The following is a 19,008-nucleotide window of genomic DNA, read 5'->3' as shown; positions in this document are numbered from 1 at the left end:
GCTCGTCGTTGTCGAAACAGCAGTCGAAAGAGAAAGAGAACTTCCTTCCTTTACGGGATCTTACGGGATGTTAATTTTTGACAAAACCAGGACTTGAAGTATGTTATCAGACAAGGAAAAAGTAGGATGTAAAACTATCCTGAGCAAACTTTCTCAGCAGGATTTGATAACCCTCACCGACACAGTAACGAACCGCTTAGTGTCACCAGAAAATGCAAGAGGTAAGTTAAAACTTCTCTTTTATTTCATATTTGTACATTTTAGGTGTTAACCTGTAGTCTTCAACTTGTACTGTACATAACTGGTATCCTTGGGTAGCTTATCTTAAAGCTAATGCACGTATTCTGAGCTGCTTCAGACCAATGTATTTAGCAGTCAAATGATTTTCCCTTATAATTGATTTTCCCTCACAAGAATCTGAACTAATGTGAGTCTGTTAAGCTAATTAAACAATAAGAATTCCATGTGTTTGACTGAAATCTAGTGATCAAAATGTCTTGTGAATGATTTGTCTCATTACTAAATGCAGTCAAACTCATTCAATAGATTGAAGGATTACTTGTGATTGAAATTTGAAAAGTTTTATATGTTTTCCTTTTTAATATTGACTTCTGGCTACCATGATTATTTTATTTAATTTATTTGGGCTAACCAGAGTATTATTCAGTGTAACCAGAGTATTATTCAGTGTAACCAGAGTATTATTCAGTGTAACCAGAGCATTATTCAGTGTAACCAGAGTATTATTCAGTGTAACCAGAGTATTATTCAGTGTAACCAGAGTATTATTCAGTGTAACCAGAGTATTATTCAGTGTAACCAGAGCATTATTCAGTGTAACCAGAGCATTATTCAGTGTAACCAGAGTATTATTCAGTGTAACCAGAGTATTATTCAGTGTAACCAGAGTATTATTCAGTGTAACTATTCAGTGTAACCAGAGTATTATTCAGTGTAACCAGAGTATTATTCAGTGTAACCAGAGTATTATTCAGTGTAACCAGAGTATTATTCAGTGTAACCAGAGTATTATTCAGTGTAACCAGAGCATTATTCAGTGTAACCAGAGTATTATTCAGTGTAACCAGAGTATTATTCAGTGTAACCAGAGTATTATTCAGTGTAACCAGAGTATTAGCGGAGCTCCTTAGCGGCCCGTAAGGGCCGCAGAGCGGAGCACCATACCCATAAAAAAAACACATGAAAAAAAAAAAAACATGAAATAAAATAGGAAACCTATGCATCCGAGTTTTCATGGTCATCATGGCTAGCGGCATGCCTCGCGGGCGCGTACGGCGTACGTACGGTGTTGCGCACGTCCGGGATCTTGAAAGGTCTTGACAACTCGCGCAGTACTGGCGCGAAATAATTTTGCAGTGTGAGGTCTCTTGGCCAAGAAATTTTCAAAATTACTACGTATTTTTAAATCCTATTCAGCTAGTCTGAAAGTTAGAACTTGAGACAAACATATTTATTTTGGCTCCTTGTTATGCCGATGACTACAAACGAGAGCAGGGTAAACTTAACTTCGAGGAAACAGGGTTTAAGCGATTTGCGACGGGAAAGAGATCGCGAGAGATCCAGAAAACCCGGACAGAAAGCAGGCAAAAAAGTATAGCAAAGCGCCTGTCGAACCTGGTTGCAAAGTAGCGAAGAAAAGCGACTAAAATAGCAAGAGAGGTGCCGAGAAAACAGGCAAAGAAATAGCGGAGAACAAGGGAACGGAGATAAAACGAGCAGACGAGTGTACCTACTGCGGCCAACTGGTGAAGGTGAGTACAAAACTGCAGTGTTTCCGTCATTTAATATCTCTACGTTTTGTCTTAAGCTTACTTTATACACAAAGTAAGCTTATATTTACGGCACATTTTACTTGCTTTCGCCACTAAGCATTTGCTTGTGACATGAACAATGTTGAAAAATACTATTCGTTAAAATTCAGTTTTACCAGGTTTTACTGATCAAATAGGAGGATTTGATTATGTAAACAAATAATTGTTGGGCCTTCGAGGAACGAATTCACAAAGAATATCACTTCAACACATCTCGAAGAAAATTAAGCTTACGATTTTTAAATGCTTGTGATGTGATTATTTTGTTTTACAGTGCTGGAAGAGCAGCTGAGATGAGAATGAAAGTGATGTCAGTTTGCACGAAGCACCTGGAATTTCGTTAACTCCGAGTGAAATAGATCGATTCAGTGTATGCAGTTTATTGATATTCATGATGGAGGTAAAATTACTGTTCATTTAGTCAGAGTAAATAAACTTCAGCTTCATTACTTAGCTCTTTCGTTCCCAAATATATTAAATAATCCACTTGTCATGTAGTTCTGTTCACTATTGAGCGTTCATGTGGATTACATAACAATGTCAACAATTTTGAGATTTTGAGGTCTGTTTTGCTGGTTTCATTCAGAATGTCAACAGTAAATGTTATATTTGTCATAAAAAAAATCACAATCTTGTTGTGGAATTTGGAAAATGCACACAACAAAGGTTAATGACTACTGGAAAACTGGAATCTTTGTGAGTAAATTCATGCCATTTTAGACACTGTATGCAGCTGTGCATGCAAACTTATTATTAATTAAATGTGTATCTTTAAAAATCTTAGTATTACTGTTAAGAGAAAAGCTTTTAAGATGTGGCAATGTTTTTCCTATGCATGTTCATGTATATATAGGGGTAGAGGGGAGGGGGAGTATTTAAAGGCCAAACCTTTTAATTAAGAGGGGGTGTAAGGGTTTGCAGTGATGCTTTGAGTTTATTAAAATATTTACAGTAGAACCCTGCTAACTCGAACTCTGAAGGGAAACGAAAATGAGGTCGAGTTAGCGGGGTTTTTCGAGTTAGCGGGGTTGATTGAATATTTTATTTGCCAAGTTAATAATTGATAGTTTACTGATTTTTAAGCACTTCAGTATACAGTACTGTGCAAATTGAACTTATCTTGCCAGAAACTCTAAAGCGACCACACATTCTTTTGTTAAGAGTGGAAAATGACTGTCAAATACATGATCTGTTCATTGCTATAATCAATGGGCAACCGTTGCGAGTTGCAAGTTCCGGAATTCGAGTTATCAGGGTAAAAAGTTTGACCCAAATTTTGTTCAAGGGAAACAAAATTTAGTTCGAGTTAGCGGGGTTTTCGAGTTATCCGAGTTCGAGTTAACCGAGTAAAAATGACTGAAAAGTGGGGTCAAATCCAAGGGAAATGGAAGTGAGTTCGAGTTAGCAAGGTTGTTCGAGTTATCCGAGTTCGAGTTACCAGGGTTTTTTTCTGTAGTTGACTTCGCAGTTATCAGTAAAAAAAAAAATAATCTGTGCTGATACATCTCTGTTAAATATATATAAGGTATCCTTTCGCATCCAGTAGTTTTGCTTCACTTTATACAAGCTTGCGTTAAGTGTTTTGTTTTATAAATTATTGATTTTCATGCCAATTAATCAATTTTAATTTAATCTGTGGCATTTGACTTTTTTCAGGGTTAACATGAGTTTCAGAATTTGCAGAGCCACAGACACAAAAACAGAATGTGGACAAGGACATCAAAAGAAAACAGGAAGGATTAAGATTATCCAGCTTGATGTTTGGGTGTCTTCATGATGCCATTTTCAAGAGACTAGTAAATTACATGTAAATTGAAATCAAGAAAAGCTGCAAATGAGCAAAGTTTATATTTTAAATGTTAACGTATTTACAGTGTACTTCAGAAAACAACTTCTTGATTGACCTGTCTCTTTCGCATCTTTTTAGATGTAACAAGGGCATTATGAAGTGATCTTTTTAAGAATATGCAGCCAAAACAGTAACAGCAGAAATGAATGGGAGTTTAAAATTGCTATTTTCAATGTTTTGGCTGGTAAGAAACCACATGTGACCAAGCTAAAATCTCTTTGGCCGGTTAACATGACCTGTAAGTGTCCAAATATTTTGAGCCCTCGACTACACAGGACTTACATGTAGTTGTCTAATTACTGTATATCATAAGATCTTTGGTTGACCTTGGGGGAGGTAGTGGAGTTAAAAAGCAATGTAATAATTTGAATTTGGATTGGTAATGCTGAAACTGGTGGTACTGTAATTCTAAAGTATAGACGTTAAAATCGTGATTGCAAGCAATATGCAATACCAATTTCATTCTTATGTGTTGTATGCTGCGTACAATTTATAAGAACAGCTATAATGTTAAAATTAGTGAAATATTCTAAAGCCAGATAAAATTTGCAGTATCCATTAGGTACCACGAAGCAACCAAATTGTGACTCATTTGCTTACTTTGTGAACTCCATGACGAATGGGCAACATGACTCCACAAAAATGTGTACAATAAAGCATACAAATTTTTAAAAGAGCAGTCAAAGTATTGATGCTATATTTTTTTCTTGCATAGTTTTATACACAAGCAAACATGATTCTATTTTTTCTGCGTAATCAAAGAACAAAACTGAGTTTGAGACTCACAAACAATATTCTATCTTCCCAGAATTTTTGTTTTTTTATTTCTGTAAGTGAAGTGAAACCCCTTAAGAGGAAGGGGACTCAAAAAGACATGTAAAAGTAAAAAAGGTGCTATCATCCTTTTTTTTTTTTTTTTTGGGGGGGGGGGGGGTGGGATGGGGTTACAGAATGTCCCTTCTTTGCTTCCAGTTAGTTTCACTCCGGTTTGCTTGTAGTTAGGTTCACCCCTGTTTGCTCGCAGTTAGCTTTATTCATCCGTTGTGCATGGGATTAGCTTTCACTCTAGTTTGCTTGTGGTTAGCTTTCACTCCGGTTTGCTTGGCATTAGCTTATGGCAATATGCTGTAAACCCTTTGCTACATGTATGACCTCTGCCATTTCCATTCAAAATTAAAATATAGGCAAATAGTGAAAATAAAAACAAATGAATGAATGAAAAAAGAAAATTAACCATATTCTTAATGTAGATGTCTATTTTTTCCTTTATACTCTAAATGTTAAGTGATTTGCTAATTTACCACGTGATATGCCTATCTACCCCAACATGCAGCCCTACTACCCCCTCCTTATCTACACGAAGGTTACATAATTACCCGTTTTGCAGCATAATTTCCCATCCAGACTTCTGGATCATAATGCTGTCGGTGGAATTAAAACGTTTTGATTGATTTTGTTTGTTCTCGGCTTATTTGGTGTTGCTGTATACGGTACTCCCATATAAGGGCTATACGGGTATGTGCTGCTCAACAGGGTATGCCTTTTGCCTCTCTGACTCTGAAACAGGGTATACAAATCACCCTTTTGACTGTGGAACACTATCAAGTTTAGCTATGAAACTCCGCTCCTCTCATTGGTTTTTCTCCAAGCCACAGACAAAGTCAAGTGAGCGCTTTGTGATGTACGCTAGTGTTTTTATATCTATCTTCATATATTTTTCATTGTGGATATTGTCTGGAACAGGGTACCTATTTTGCACTGTTTGTCTGGAACAGGGTCGCAAATTGAGCCGTTTTTCTCTGGAACAGGTCCAGAGTCTCAGCGACTCAGTGGCACACCCCTTAAGTAAATTTTAGGGAGTACCTCTCCCCCCCCCCCCCCCGGGACACGGTAAAAAAAAAGTAAGTAACAATATTAATATTTATAAAAAAAATAAAACGAATAATTATTATATTCTTAGCCTTAAAATTGTACAATGGCTTGAATTCAGGTTTCAATAAAGTGCAAAATAATTAACTGGGGAGCTCCGCTTTTAGGCTTGCCTAAATCTATATATTATTCAGTGTAACCAGAGCATTATTCAGTGTAACCAGAGTATTATTCAGTGTAACCAGAGTATTATTCAGTGTAACCAGAGTATTATTCAGTGTAACCAGAGTATTATTCAGTGTAACCAGAGTATTATTCAGTGTAACCAGAGTATTATTCAGTGTAACTATTCAGTGTAACCAGAGTATTATTCAGTGTAACCAGAGTATTATTCAGTGTAACCAGAGTATTATTCAGTGTAACCAGAGTATTATTCAGTGTAACCAGAGTATTATTCAGTGTAACCAGAGTATTATTCAGTGTAACCAGAGCATTATTCAGTGTAACCAGAGTATTATTCAGTGTAACCAGAGTATTATTCAGTGTAACCAGAGTATTATTCAGTGTAACCAGAGTATTATTCAGTGTAACCAGAGTATTATTCAGTGTAACTATTCAGTGTAACCAGAGTATTATTCAGTGTAACCAGAGTATTATTCAGTGTAACCAGAGTATTATTCAGTGTAACCAGAGCATTATTCAGTGTAACCAGAGTATTATTCAGTGTAACCAGAGTATTATTCAGTGTAACCAGAGCATTATTCAGTGTAACCAGAGTATTATTCAGTGTAACCAGAGTATTATTCAGTGTAACCAGAGCATTATTCAGTGTAACCAGAGTATTATTCAGTGTAACCAGAGTATTATTCAGTGTAACCAGAGTATTATTCAGTGTAACCAGAGTATTATTCAGTGTAACCAGAGCATTATTCAGTGTAACCAGAGTATTATTCAGTGTAACCAGAGTATTATTCAGTGTAACCAGAGTATTATTCAGTGTAACCAGAGTATTATTCAGTGTAACCAGAGCATTATTCAGTGTAACCAGAGCATTATTCAGTGTAACCAGAGCATTATTCAGTGTAACCAGAGTATTATTCAGTGTAACCAGAGCATTATTCAGTGTAACCAGAGTATTATTCAGTGTAACCAGAGTATTATTCAGTGTAACCAGAGCATTATTCAGTGTAACCAGAGCATTATTCAGTGTAACCAGAGTATTATTCAGTGTAACCCGAGCATTATTCAGCCTAACTGGAGTGCAGGTCTGCAGTCTGTATATGTCAAGATAGGGAACCACCTGAAGACATTGAGCCAACTTAATGTCAGCTCTCTAGATGTTTATTACCATTGTCTAGACCAAAGAGGGAAAAAGTATATTATTTTGTTATTTTTTTTTCTTTTATGACAGATGGATTGATTAAATACTGCAAAGACTAGTAAATCAACAAAAATAATAATAGTCTAAGGCAGTTGTGTGATAAGTCAATCTAATTTAATAAAATATTAAGATGTTGATCACTCTCCTTGCAGAGGCAGTTGATGCCATAATAACCTACAGCCATACTGCATCTCAGTTGCTAAGAAGGAAAAAAGTTAAAAGAGAACACATTTATCAATACTTAGCTGAAAATGGCATGATTTTACCTGTCACATCAGACAAGCCAAGTCTGATAAGGAAAGCAATGCTGTATTGGGGGTCACCCCAAGAGGTATGTTACATGCAGACTTGTTGAATAAACATTTTTTAGTAGAAACCTGAAAAACATCACTGACAGTCAAAACACAGTTCTGGAAGTCATCTTGACGGGTCGGCAAGAAATTATTAGTGTTTGTGTGGGAATCTAATGGCAAATAATTTTCTTTAAAACAAATGAATTCTGAACAATTTATTAAACACAAATTATGGCAAGATCCTAGGTAAAGGGTTGTATTTTCCAAATTTGATGGATGAGGAGAATGTGCTGCCTTTGTACATCCTAGACACTGTCTTCCGAAGGACGATCGTGGTCCTCTCCTCTTCGTCTCGGGGACGTTAGCCACACCTATTCGCAGGTGGGCGTTCCGTGGTGGTCTGGCCTTGTGTGTATTACAGTTGTGTACACGCATTTGAACATTCATATGATGCGCTATAGATATAAATTGATTATCATTATCATAATGTTGTGAGAAATCCTGATAAAATGCCAGGAGATAGTCTGATGGACTAGCATCTCATCCAGAGCAGTTTTCCTTGTTACTTGGTGCATTAAGTCAGGCAATATGTAGTCTGCATTGTGGTTATTAAATAAATAAAGTAGCATTTATAAAGTTAAAGGGAACCTCTTCTATAAAACAGTTCTGGCCAAAATAATAAGTTCACTAAGGACGTTCGCGAAATCTTCCAACACATCTTCACGCTGTTTCAGTCTTTTAGTGGGTCACGACTTTCCCGTCCGGGGCCGTGATTCACCTACTTCCTCACGGCCCCTTGTGGTGGCTCTCTGCTTTGTGGGTCTCATTTCGCTTTGGTCCTTCTCCTGTCGCCGGCTGGGTATCCGGGGGGAGACACTTCACATCGCTCAGTCTCAGTATTCAGTGGTGGTTCCGAGTGGGGCGACCGTGGACTCAGCGGCGGGGCTCCCAGTTGTGTGGTTTCCGCGGCTCCCGGGCATGACGTGCGCCGTCGCGTGGTGCGCCATCGCGAACGTCCTTAAACCGTTTTGGTGGTTAAAAGTTGCAGATTCTTTTTTACTTTCGAATGTTGGGCCCTTGAATTGTCAATTGTCAATAAATATAAATTTAAAATCACTAATAATTGTTAAAGAGAGGCATCAAGAATATGTTATGACCCCAAACCTTTTTTGAGCGAGGTTCCCTTTTAATTCAATTTATTTGTGTTTGTATTTGGACATCATCAAGAAGTAAAAGTACAATGTAACTAAAGGTGAAATAAAGCAAGTCTACATAAAGTGAGAAAGTAGTCCAAGAGGGCACAGGAACTGAAGTAACGATGTGGGCAATTATAATGTTATTAATAATAAAGAAAAGTATTTTCGAAACCTATCTTTCTGTTCCATTTTCAGGATAGTGATGAGGAAAATGATAATGGAATGGATAATCTTAGAGAACCCACAACAGAGGCAGCAAAGCCTACATTGACAATCTCAAGCAATACCCCATCACTTGATAGTAATGTTGATGGACAACAATTGGCAGAATATTTTGTACCCTGGTTCTACAAAATCCTTAATGCTTTTAATACTTCATCTGATAACACCTCACAGGAATGGGGTCCACAGCATTTTTGGTCAGATGCTAAAGGCTCAGTTCTGATGGTGTCAGAGGGTCACATGTCAGATGAATGCCAAGGATCATTAGCAGTCAGCGAAAAGCTGCGAGAAGTGGTGTGCAAAGAAAAACTTCTGTTTAATGCGAATGTCAGAGGAGCAAGAGGGCAAATAGATGCCTATGGACTTGTCAAAATATCAGTCGGAGGCACAGTTCATAGATTTTCTGATTGCCTTGGAATTTTTGAGCAATCATTTGGACTTATTCGAGATCCACAGATGCAGAATAACTGGAAAATAAAATTCACTGAGCTAAAATTAAAGGCACAACAACACCGTGAAGTAGAAGGTTACAGCAGAAAAGCTATAACGTAAAAGTACGGCAACATACTAACTTTTTAATATATATTTGATAAAGTACACTGTATGATGAATTGTAAAAAATTGTATGTGAATTTAAAATGTAGTCATAATTTATAATTTATTCTAAGTTGTGTTCACAAAAAGCTGCCATCAAATTTTTATGTACCGGTATCTCACCTCAGAGAAAAGCAATGCAGAATATAGTATATAATTTGAGGTGTTAGGCACAATAAGCAAGGTGGTTTGTGGATCCCTGATAATATTAATCACTTAATTGTATACAAAAAAATAAAATATTCCTATAAATTGATAAACAGTCAATTTTTTTAAAAGATAAACAACATCACTGATCAAGAGGTCTTGGGGTGAGCTCTGGCCAAGGTCTTCTGCTTTTTTGGATTATTGGATTTTTGGAAAAACCTGACAAGAGAGTGTTCCAATCATTATCATTTTTAATCTAAGGAATAATACCTCTGTTTCTATGTCTTTGTACTGTGATAAAGATCATAGTCAAGTAATTTTGATCTTGAGATGGCATGGAGAGAACACAAGCTGCAGGTGAGGATTCTATCAGCCATTTGACGGAGTAACATGATGCTCTGTGGATTCTTTATCAGATGATGAAATTGCTTGGGGGGTTAAAAAAATGCGAAGAACAATTTATTTTCATTTGCACACATGAAAATCAGATAGCACATGTTGCTAATGACATGTCTATTCTTTATACAGCAGAATCTTGATTTCTCAATCCCTTGGTTTCTTGGAACTGCTGATTTCTTCAACCAATTTACATTTTTCTTTGAAAGTACTTCTATGTTATTTGACACCCAATTTCTTGAAGCAATATTCGTTTCCCCTTGAGGTTCAAAAAACCGGGATTCTACTGCACTCAACAAATGTAATATTTATAGAACAACTTTTTTTTAAAGTATGAGTTGCCCCTCATTTTTCTCAAGGTCAATGGGTTGAGTGCATGAGCAATCATACAAGAAATAACTTCACATGAAGCAAAGTAATTTTCCAAAAATATATTTCACTCTCCACTGACCCAGGAAAAAATAAGTTTTACAGAAAGCACTCTAATGATACAAGCTATGAACCTACACTACAGTCAGTCCCCCCCCCCCCCCCTCCCCCCACCCCCTTTACATTATTGATTGTAAACTGAGCTGTGGAACTATAAAAAATATTTTGGATGGCTGTACTGTTGTTAGTGGGTCTGATGAAGTCGCTATTTGCGTCGTCACGCAACGTTTTGCTCCTTCAAGCGTTGCGTAACAACCCAGTGATATCTGTCAAATCATACTTTTATAAGATCCTCGTCTTTTGTGGCCTTTATCGTAAAAATTTGTATTTTTCATTTCGTGTTCAGCAGTTTTAACCATATCAAACTCAGTTGAGGCAATCCGGAAAATGAAATTTTATAAAACAAACATTGCAACTGCGTCCAATAATTGGACAAGTCTTTATAAGGCAAGGAAACTAGCACTGTTATTTCGGTTGTCACGCAACGTTTTCGCCTCGCGTTGCTTCGCTTCCCCCCTTGTCATCCGACGGCGTCATTCCGCGGGGGGGACGGGGGAAATCATAATTTGTGCCCGTCTTGGCCTTTATTGTAAATTTCTTTTCTCATTTCGTCTTTGCGAACATTCATCGCGGGGCATGCGGAAAATGAAGGATGCTGCGTCATGAACGACAAGTCTTTATAAGGCAAGGAAAATAGCAGTGTTACCGGTCATAGGTTCAGACCCTGACGGACACGCCTCTTGACACTACCCCTACCCCCATAAAAAATACACTCCAATGTATAATAGGAACTGTGAACTTGAAAATTACAAAGTTATTTTGCTCCAGAGTTTTGTTTTTTCTTTGTAGTTTTGTCGATTCAGATAATCGAAAATTACACGGGCAATTTGGGCTTGATCCCAATTCGGCGAACAAGACTTCGACCACTTATTTGCCATCCGATTAATGCAACGTGACGTAAAATAAGCACGCCAAATCGTACTTTAAACCGCGAATTGCTCCTACCCAAACACTGACACATCATTCACGGCCAAATAAAGTTGAAAACAAACATTGCCCCCAAGACCGGACTTTCCACTTCTTTGTCAACCCTTGCGGAAACGAGCCAATCACATGCGCTTCCATAAATAGTCGGCCAGCCCTTATATATACGATATCGCGGAACGGGTAGCTCAAACATATATCCGTCGCTATTTCTGATCAGGGAAGTTTGCTGCAGCGCGCGCCTGATAAACACTACGACTTACAGAGCGGTTCTAGCAAAAAATGCATCCTCCAACGGCTTCGTTCCTCGGCGGACTTCGGCTGTACAAGATTGTTTTGCTTGGTGAGGGAGGCGTTGGAAAATCAGGTGAGTACGTGAGGGCATAACGCTACACTGACTCATCGCATGACTAAAGGAATTCACGAGCAAACATCAGTGCTCGGAAACGATTTTGATGATTTAACAGAAATCGCTTCCTTAAATGAAATTCACTTATGCACAGAACGTTCAGCAATAAACTGAATTGCTGCTGAAATGCTATACATTAGGAAATATAGCGAAGTGCGTCGAAATCGAAAAGCCCTGTTTGTTTGTTCTTAGCACCATTTAGTTTGGTTAATTATAAAATGCTTGGAATACCTCAAATCTGTTACCTCTGTTTGTCTCCGGCATTTTGGCCTCGAATTCTTTGTGTGTTGTTTACCGATCCCTGAATTCCGCTTCGTTCGGTTTGATTACTGCTATTCGCTAGAAAAACAATAATTCCATGGTGAAATGTATTTGGAATACATGATCAATGAAATGAAACAGGTTGTTACGTGCGTTGCATTTGGAATCGATCGCAAAAAATAAAAAAAGTAATTTCCTTGAAGGGCAAATGTTACGTCCAAATACCTTTCTGACAGGGAATAATTTTAATTTCCATAGTTGAGAAAATTTTGCCTCATCACCTTCGGAATATTGTTGATGAACGAGAGTTGTTGTTGTCACGGCGGACCAATTCCGCTTGTTTGTTTCAGTGAGGTGGCCCGTGACGTAAATTATTATTGAATCATGCTGCAAACTGCTGTTCGTGTTATTTATGTTTTCTAATTTTTAAAGGAAACCGTTTCTTTATATATTTGTTTAAATTCCGTAATTTTCGATTGCGGCTTTTTGCTTAATTTATTTTGGGTTGCTATATTTTTGTTTTATATTGTTGATCTGGTTTATATTTGCGCGCGGTTTGCAAATGTTGCGCGCGCTTCGACGGACGTCAAATATTTCTACTAGAGTTTCTGCCAGATGTAACATATAACAAGCTATAAAGTTACCTGATGTGCTTTAGCCTGTTAGATTCTAGAATTCACATCGAAGCTTACTCAGAAAAACAAGAAGTTTTGCTTGGGAAGTAGCAACAACAGTTCACTACTTCCTCAAAAGTTAATTTAAACTTCCTGGTTTCCATGCTAATATTGTATCTAGGTCTTATTTTAGATGGCTATATCTGTGACTGTGTTATAAGTTTATCGCTATTTTAAGAAAATTAATTCGGAACATATTTTGAACCATTCTTGTTTATCATTCTGTTGATTGAGTTTTCATTGTTTGCATGTTAGAGTTGTTGAAAGAGTTAATGAACATGCGTTAGTCATTGTTATGTATTGTCAGAAGAGTTGTTATTGAGAAAAACATATTACGTATTCACTGTCTAGAAGAGAGGAGGTTATATGGCACGTTTACCTTGTGGCTGATTTAATTAACCCACTAAAACATTTTATTGCATACAGAATACAGTGAACCATCTATAAAGCATCGTTTTCAATCAATTCAATCTGTCTTTTCACATAAAAAATTTGTAGGTTCTGCAAGGACGTTCACGCTAGCTAATTGTTTATGCACATCCTTACTGTGCAAGTAATTCATATTGCAACGTCACATTATGTGACGCCACGTCATGCATTGAGCGCGTGCGCTGAGGAAACTTTCTAAACAGTTACATTTCTGACACAAGTACAAGTAACTCATCTGACCGCAGTAAAAAAATTAATAAAAAACTATCAACTAGAAAATGTTAGCACTAATGTCCTTAAGCACAGCTTTTTTTTTGTAAAGCTTTACATCTGTATGCTTGATTCAACTTTTTAAGATCTACATACATAAAGAGCTAATTGGGGACACTAAAATAAATATTACAAATATAAAATATAAAAATACTAATATTATATAAATAGATATAAAATATAAAAACACTAATATTATATAAATAGATATAAAATATAAAAATACTAATATTATAAAAATAGATATATCGATAGATAGTTAAAATGACACAGATATGTTTTTAAAATTCTAATAAGTTAAAAATGATTACAAGATTACTAAAATTAGTTACATTATCATGTTGTGCAAGCGTAGCATCTGCAATGTCCGTCCAACACATCAGTAATGTTACTGTCCCGAACTGCTTTTTTGAATTCAAAAAGGCTTTTTTTTTTCTAAAACAAGAACTGTTTAAAAAATCAAATATTTAATATTGTGTTGTTCCAAAACATACCCATACCCCATCCATCAAAGGTTTCTGGTTTAAACATCTTCTCCCAACCCCCACCCCTCTGGAAATTCATACTTTTCTTTTACCTTTTGATCCCCCACCCAACCCCTGTGCCTCCTGTATGGATCTTTCCTGGAACCACACAATGATGTCTTCTATAAATGAGTTACACTCTTATTAATAAAAAAAAAATAACTACCGGTATATAAATGACTGATCTGAACTGTTTTAATTCCGCAGCTCTCACCATGCAGTTTGTGTCCCATTGCTTCTTGGATTATCATGATCCCACAATTGGTGAGTCAAATTACATGAAGTAGCCCACCACTCCAGGCTGCATAGATGCCAAGTTTTTTGGTTGTTATGGAGTGAGAAATTGAATTGCCCCGAAGGGGCGATAGTGAGACCCAGAGGGCCGAACTTCTAGGGGGGTCTGGGGGTATGCTCTCCCAGAAAATTTTTAAAAAATGTAAGTTGCAAAGAAGCAATTTCCTTTATTCTGGGCAAGCGTTTGTTATTTTTAACCTCTTTCCCACTCGATTAGCGTTCATCTCTACCAAAGTACAGCTGAAAGTATATCTCTTTATTTAAATTAATAAGACTTTTTCCTCAAGTTGTAGTATTTTTTAAAAGGCGTGATATTTTGTCTGAATGGCGTGGTTGCGTGAGATTGGGTAAAAAAGATTGAGTCTCACGCCAAAAGCGTGAGACTTGGCATCTATGAGGCTGTGCTAGTAGTGTAGTAGCTCTCATTAACTTGAAATGAAATGATATGGGCTGTATACTATTGTTCTCATAAAGGGAATTTAATTAGCAGGCCATTTATGCAAAACCTTCCAGATCTGCTACCCAGCCCGACTTTTTGGCAAAATTTGTTAAGCAGGCAACTGCTGCATTTCCACGGAAAGGTTTAACAAAGTTGTTACCATCTTAAGTGCATGCCTTTTTGCGATAATTATTTTTGTTCTCCAAAGCCTTGAACACCTTAAAAACATTCTGTTCAATGGCTGAATTTAAGTGCCCAGTCAATTTGTAATTTTTTAAATATATTTAAATACCATGCTGTTGGTAAAATTATATTATATTCAACTCAAAAGGACTTGTTGACAGTGTATAGTATTTAGCCTAACATCAGAGACTAGATTCTGGCAGCACTTAAACTTCCTAGCAATAAAGTTGTTCAGTTTTTTCTATTGTAATAATCCAAAAAAGAACTGTTTTTAGTCTTCAACGACAGTCCTTTTCAAGACTTCCCTCCACCCAGACCTTGTACACACAGTTGATAAGAGATATCATTTTGCTTATTATTTTAGAGGATGCATATCAGCGTCAAGCTGTCATAGATGGAGAATCAGGACTCTTGGACATTTTGGACACAGCTGGACAGGTGAGATGAAATTGTCATTTGAAACAATAACTGCTTGTAGGCCAGGAAATAAATTATGTTTTTTTTTTTGCTTTTTGAGTACATGTAGTAGGCTAAAGCCACCTCTGACTGCCACTACCACTCTCACTGGTACATGGAGGCGCATTGAGGCGCGGTGGCCTAATGGTTATTTAGCATGCTGGACTTCGGATCGAGCAGTCCGGGTTCATGCCTGGCTGCAGTCATTGTGTTGTGTTCTTGGGCAAGAAACTTTACTCTCATAGTGCCCCTATCCACCCAGGTGAAAAATGGGTACTGGCAAACTAATGCTGGGGGGTAACCCTCTAATAGAGTAGCATCCCATCCAGGGGGGGGGGGGGGAGGGGAGTAGAAATACTCCTAGTCGCTTCATGCTACCTTATCGTTACTTATTTTTGCGGGACTTAATTTTCGCGTTTTTTTGAAAATCAGTGAAATTAAAGACCTGCAGAAATTTATTTTAAACGTTTTCTATTGTTATTTTTTATGTTAATTATGTATTTTTGGCCAAATCGCGAAAATTAAGTCCCGCGAAATATGCCCGTTCCATTTTCGCGAAATTAAGTTCCTGCAAAAATAAGTAACAATAATTGGTACATAAACTGGGATAAGCTCTGGACTGTATGGCCACTATAGGCTCATCACAGACTAAACTTACCTTACAATGTATTAATTAAATTTAATATGAGGAATTCTTATTTTTGATTTTGTAGCAAGAGTTCACAGCCATGAGAGAACAGTACATGCGTAGTGGCGAAGGGTTTGTGATCATGTATTCCATCACAGACAGACAAAGTTTCCATGAAGCTTCAAAAGCAAAGAAACAAATTGAAAGAGTAAGAAGATCAGAGGACATACCCATGGTTCTGGTTGCTAACAAAACTGATTTGGAAAGCAAGAGAGAAGTGACAACGGAGGAAGGACAAGCTTTAGCACAAGAGTTTAACTGCCCATTTTTCGAATCCTCTGCTGCTCTGAGGCATTTTGTGGATGATGTTTTCCACACGTTAATTCGACGGATACGAAAGAAGGAAAGGCTGGGTATGAAGACAGCTCAGAAGGACAAGAAACTCCGTCACAGAGCAAGCACCATTGTGCAGAACTTTTTCAGGCGTCAAAAGAAAAGAACATGAGCAAAACAAAAATCTTAGTGCTAATTAAGAGTGATTTTACTTATCTTGTGAAATAGATTCTTGAGTGATACTTAACACTCTATTGAGGCCCGTTGGCGCGTCTCACGACGGGCCGCCAGCGGGGCTGGCTGGGCCTCTCCCCTTGTCGCACCCATCTCTCACTCTTTCTCTGTCGCTCAGAGTCCTGTGTCTCGATCTTGTCGATCGCATTTTAGGTCATAGACTCAACATTTCCGATTTATCATTTCTGACGTGATCCGAAGATGCGCCTTGCGTGCTTTATCGTGGGATGCACCAGGCCTCTTACTAATGTGTTTTTTTTTTTTGTGTCTTATAGACACTGACAAGTATAGGTACTGTTTCACAGGTTAAATAAAATCACTCTGCAGTACATTATAAATAAAAAATAACAATTTATGAATATACTTATTTAGATTCTTCAGTCTGCTCTATGCAAACTCAGCTGAAGATGTAGATTATTGTTTTATAAGGCCTCAAAGCCTAGCTATATACATGTAGCCTGCGAGTAAAAAACTTTAAAAAATGTAGATTTTATCTTTCCATTTTTAATTGAGCTGCTTCTTGAAATTTGAGGATTCAAAGCAGTAATTGCAACATCAGAATGATGTGTTTTCACAATCCACAACATTTGTCGTAAGTCCTTGGAACACTGTAAAAAGTTTAACGCCTATTGTATACGGGTACTAAATAACACATTATGAGGAATTCGCTTTCGAAGTTAATTATTTAGAGGCAGCTTGTATAGTGAGTACAAAAATTTTAGTCAATGAAATGAGCCACGCCATCATACATCTGTATTATTAGTTTAAAGATCTCATGTAAGAGTTTTTTTAATTCTAGAGTGCATTCTATTTTTATTTATACAGATGTTAATGTTTTCAGTTGTGTAAATACTGGTAGATTTTAACTCCAAATGCTTTTCTTTTCAAACAAGGCTGAGTGCATTAAATTGATCACCTCTTTTTACAAAGAAATTTATAGATATGGGACAGTGTTTTTTCCAATTGACCCACTAAAATATGGAAGAAAGAGTCTCCCAAGTAAAACGATTGAGGTGGTTATATTCAAATAAAATTAATTGTCACGTTTCAAAGAACTAAATTTTTGTAAGAAAAAAAATCCATAATTATATCAAGCAGGGCAATCCAATCAACTTCTTTCCTTTTATTGCTGTCTATAGAAAATGTTCCAGAAAACTTAATAATGGGAAATGTATAAGTAACATTAGTATAACAGATGCTATAAGTACTACTTAGAGTGGCATTTCCTTAATGATCTGTACAATTTAATTAATGACATAAGGCTAGATCGGACCTCAGACTTAAAATAAAGTGCTTAGCTGATGTGATGCATTTGTTCAATTTTTAATGTGGCTAGTCAGAGTGATTTTTTTTTACATCAATCAGAAAACAATGGAGAGGTGTAAGGTATCTGGGTTGAATGCAAGAAAAATCTTAGTTCTTCACCAAAAAATACAAGAGCTTATGCACCTATCAATGTTAAGCCGCTTGGGCGGGGGTTGGCCAGGCATAGGCCGGGCATTTGAACTTAGCTGAGACTTTCTGTTCAAATGCCCAACCCCAGGGCATTTGTGGATGTTCAAAGAGTCACTAAACTTCAATAAAATGATGTAGGAAAGTCCATTAAAACGGTCAAATGTCCCCACTATGGGCAAACAATTGCTGTCAAATCCCCCGCCCATGCCCGCCTAACCCCCCCCCCCCCCCCTCCAGCGACTTAACATTGATAGGTTCATTTCCTGCAACAAAAATTTGCCAACTGCCAAGAGCAACACAACGGGTGATAGCAGTAGGGACCTGGGTACTATGCTACGTTTCCCGCGAAAACGCTGACCACGCCTGCACTTCCACCCGTAGCAAACAGAAATAGGACTCTTTAGCAAGAAGGTTTGAAGGGTCTCTGAATGGGGGTGCTGGAATCCTCAGTCAAATTTTTGGTGATTTCTCAGCTTTTGCTACAGATTTCAGCCCATTTTCTCTTAAAATTATGACCAATTTTCAGCTATCAGAAAAGCCTATTGAGATCCCCACGCCAGGTCCAGGGGTTTGTTTCTGAACACAAAAAAGAGCAGCCTGATTTCAGCCAAGGAGGCTAACGAGAGAGTGTGTTAAAAAAAAAATTCACTTTTTTTTTTGTTCGTTTGTTTGTTGGTTTGCTTGCTTGAAACAGAGGACTGTGATTCCACTGGACTTTATTTGTTTTTTGGCGTATTTCTTTGTTTTGTACTGCGTTTTGTCATTATCAGTACATTGTCAGGGCAAAATGGAATCTATAATCAAACGGGTCCTATCAGAAAGTAGTAAAAACATGTACAACGTTATACCCCAAATTCTGTCAAATGACAGCAGCACATATGACTTGTATTACTCGTGTTTGATCGAACCGGTCTAATCTGTTGGGGTCAGAAAGCGCAGGCAGCGAGGGCCACTTAGTGTTAAGGACACACCATCGTTGTGGACAGGGTGCAGTCCAAGCAAACTGGGTTATGGTATATGACAATCGTTAAGTATATAGACCACCATAACGGCCACCACAATATACCGGATAACGAAACGTCTGTAAAGTACAACAAAGCAAAACATCGTACAAAAATATCTTTATTTCTCTGGAATGATCCAAGAAAACTTCATAATTGTTACTACTATGTGGTGGCAGTAATTGTTACTACCGCCACACAAAAACCACTGCTCTAGTATTAGAAA

At 37.4% G+C, this 19,008-nt stretch overlaps 2 protein-coding genes across 3 annotated transcripts in view; both read left to right on the top strand.

Annotated features, from left to right (window-relative positions):
* LOC144641571 (GTP-binding protein Rit2-like) overlaps window positions 1-16,349 on the top strand; it is a 158,510-nt gene extending 142,161 nt beyond the window's left edge. The window contains exons 2-5 of one of the 2 annotated variants that reach the window (XM_078500620.1): window positions 11,434-11,559; window positions 13,967-14,023; window positions 15,040-15,113; window positions 15,845-16,349. In XM_078500620.1, coding sequence (XP_078356746.1) covers window positions 11,475-11,559; window positions 13,967-14,023; window positions 15,040-15,113; window positions 15,845-16,264 — 636 coding nt within the window. In that variant the 5' untranslated portion in view covers window positions 11,434-11,474 and the 3' untranslated portion in view covers window positions 16,265-16,349. Of the gene's footprint in view, window positions 1-11,360; window positions 11,560-13,966; window positions 14,024-15,039; window positions 15,114-15,844 lie in introns of those variants that run through there. The other variant, XM_078500612.1, reaches the window with a different exon arrangement.
* On the top strand, window positions 17-9,496 carry LOC144640499 (uncharacterized protein C3orf38 homolog). Its single transcript, XM_078499639.1, has 3 exons — window positions 17-221; window positions 7,084-7,262; window positions 8,616-9,496. The coding sequence occupies exons 1-3, from the start codon at window positions 101-103 to the stop codon at window positions 9,192-9,194; spliced, it is 879 nt and encodes a 292-aa protein (XP_078355765.1). The 5' UTR covers window positions 17-100; the 3' UTR covers window positions 9,195-9,496.
* Window positions 16,350-19,008: the final 2,659 nt, after the last annotated feature.

The sequence above is a fragment of the Oculina patagonica genome, chromosome 1, assembly GCF_052425735.1.
Source record: "Oculina patagonica isolate OP01 chromosome 1, crgOcupat, whole genome shotgun sequence".
Classification (NCBI taxonomy): domain Eukaryota; kingdom Metazoa; phylum Cnidaria; class Anthozoa; order Scleractinia; family Oculinidae; genus Oculina; species Oculina patagonica.
Note: the sequence above shows the minus strand (reverse complement) of the source record. Positions and strands in the feature narration are given on the sequence as shown.

Coding starts and splice junctions, on each gene's coding strand:
- LOC144640499 (XM_078499639.1), top strand. CDS start 101: ATGTTATCAGACAAGGAAAAAGTAGGATGTAAAACTATCCTGAGCAAA. Junction 222..7,083: donor GTCACCAGAAAATGCAAGAG/GTAAGTTAAAAC, acceptor CTCTCCTTGCAG/AGGCAGTTGATGCCATAATA. Junction 7,263..8,615: donor ATTGGGGGTCACCCCAAGAG/GTATGTTACATG, acceptor TTCCATTTTCAG/GATAGTGATGAGGAAAATGA.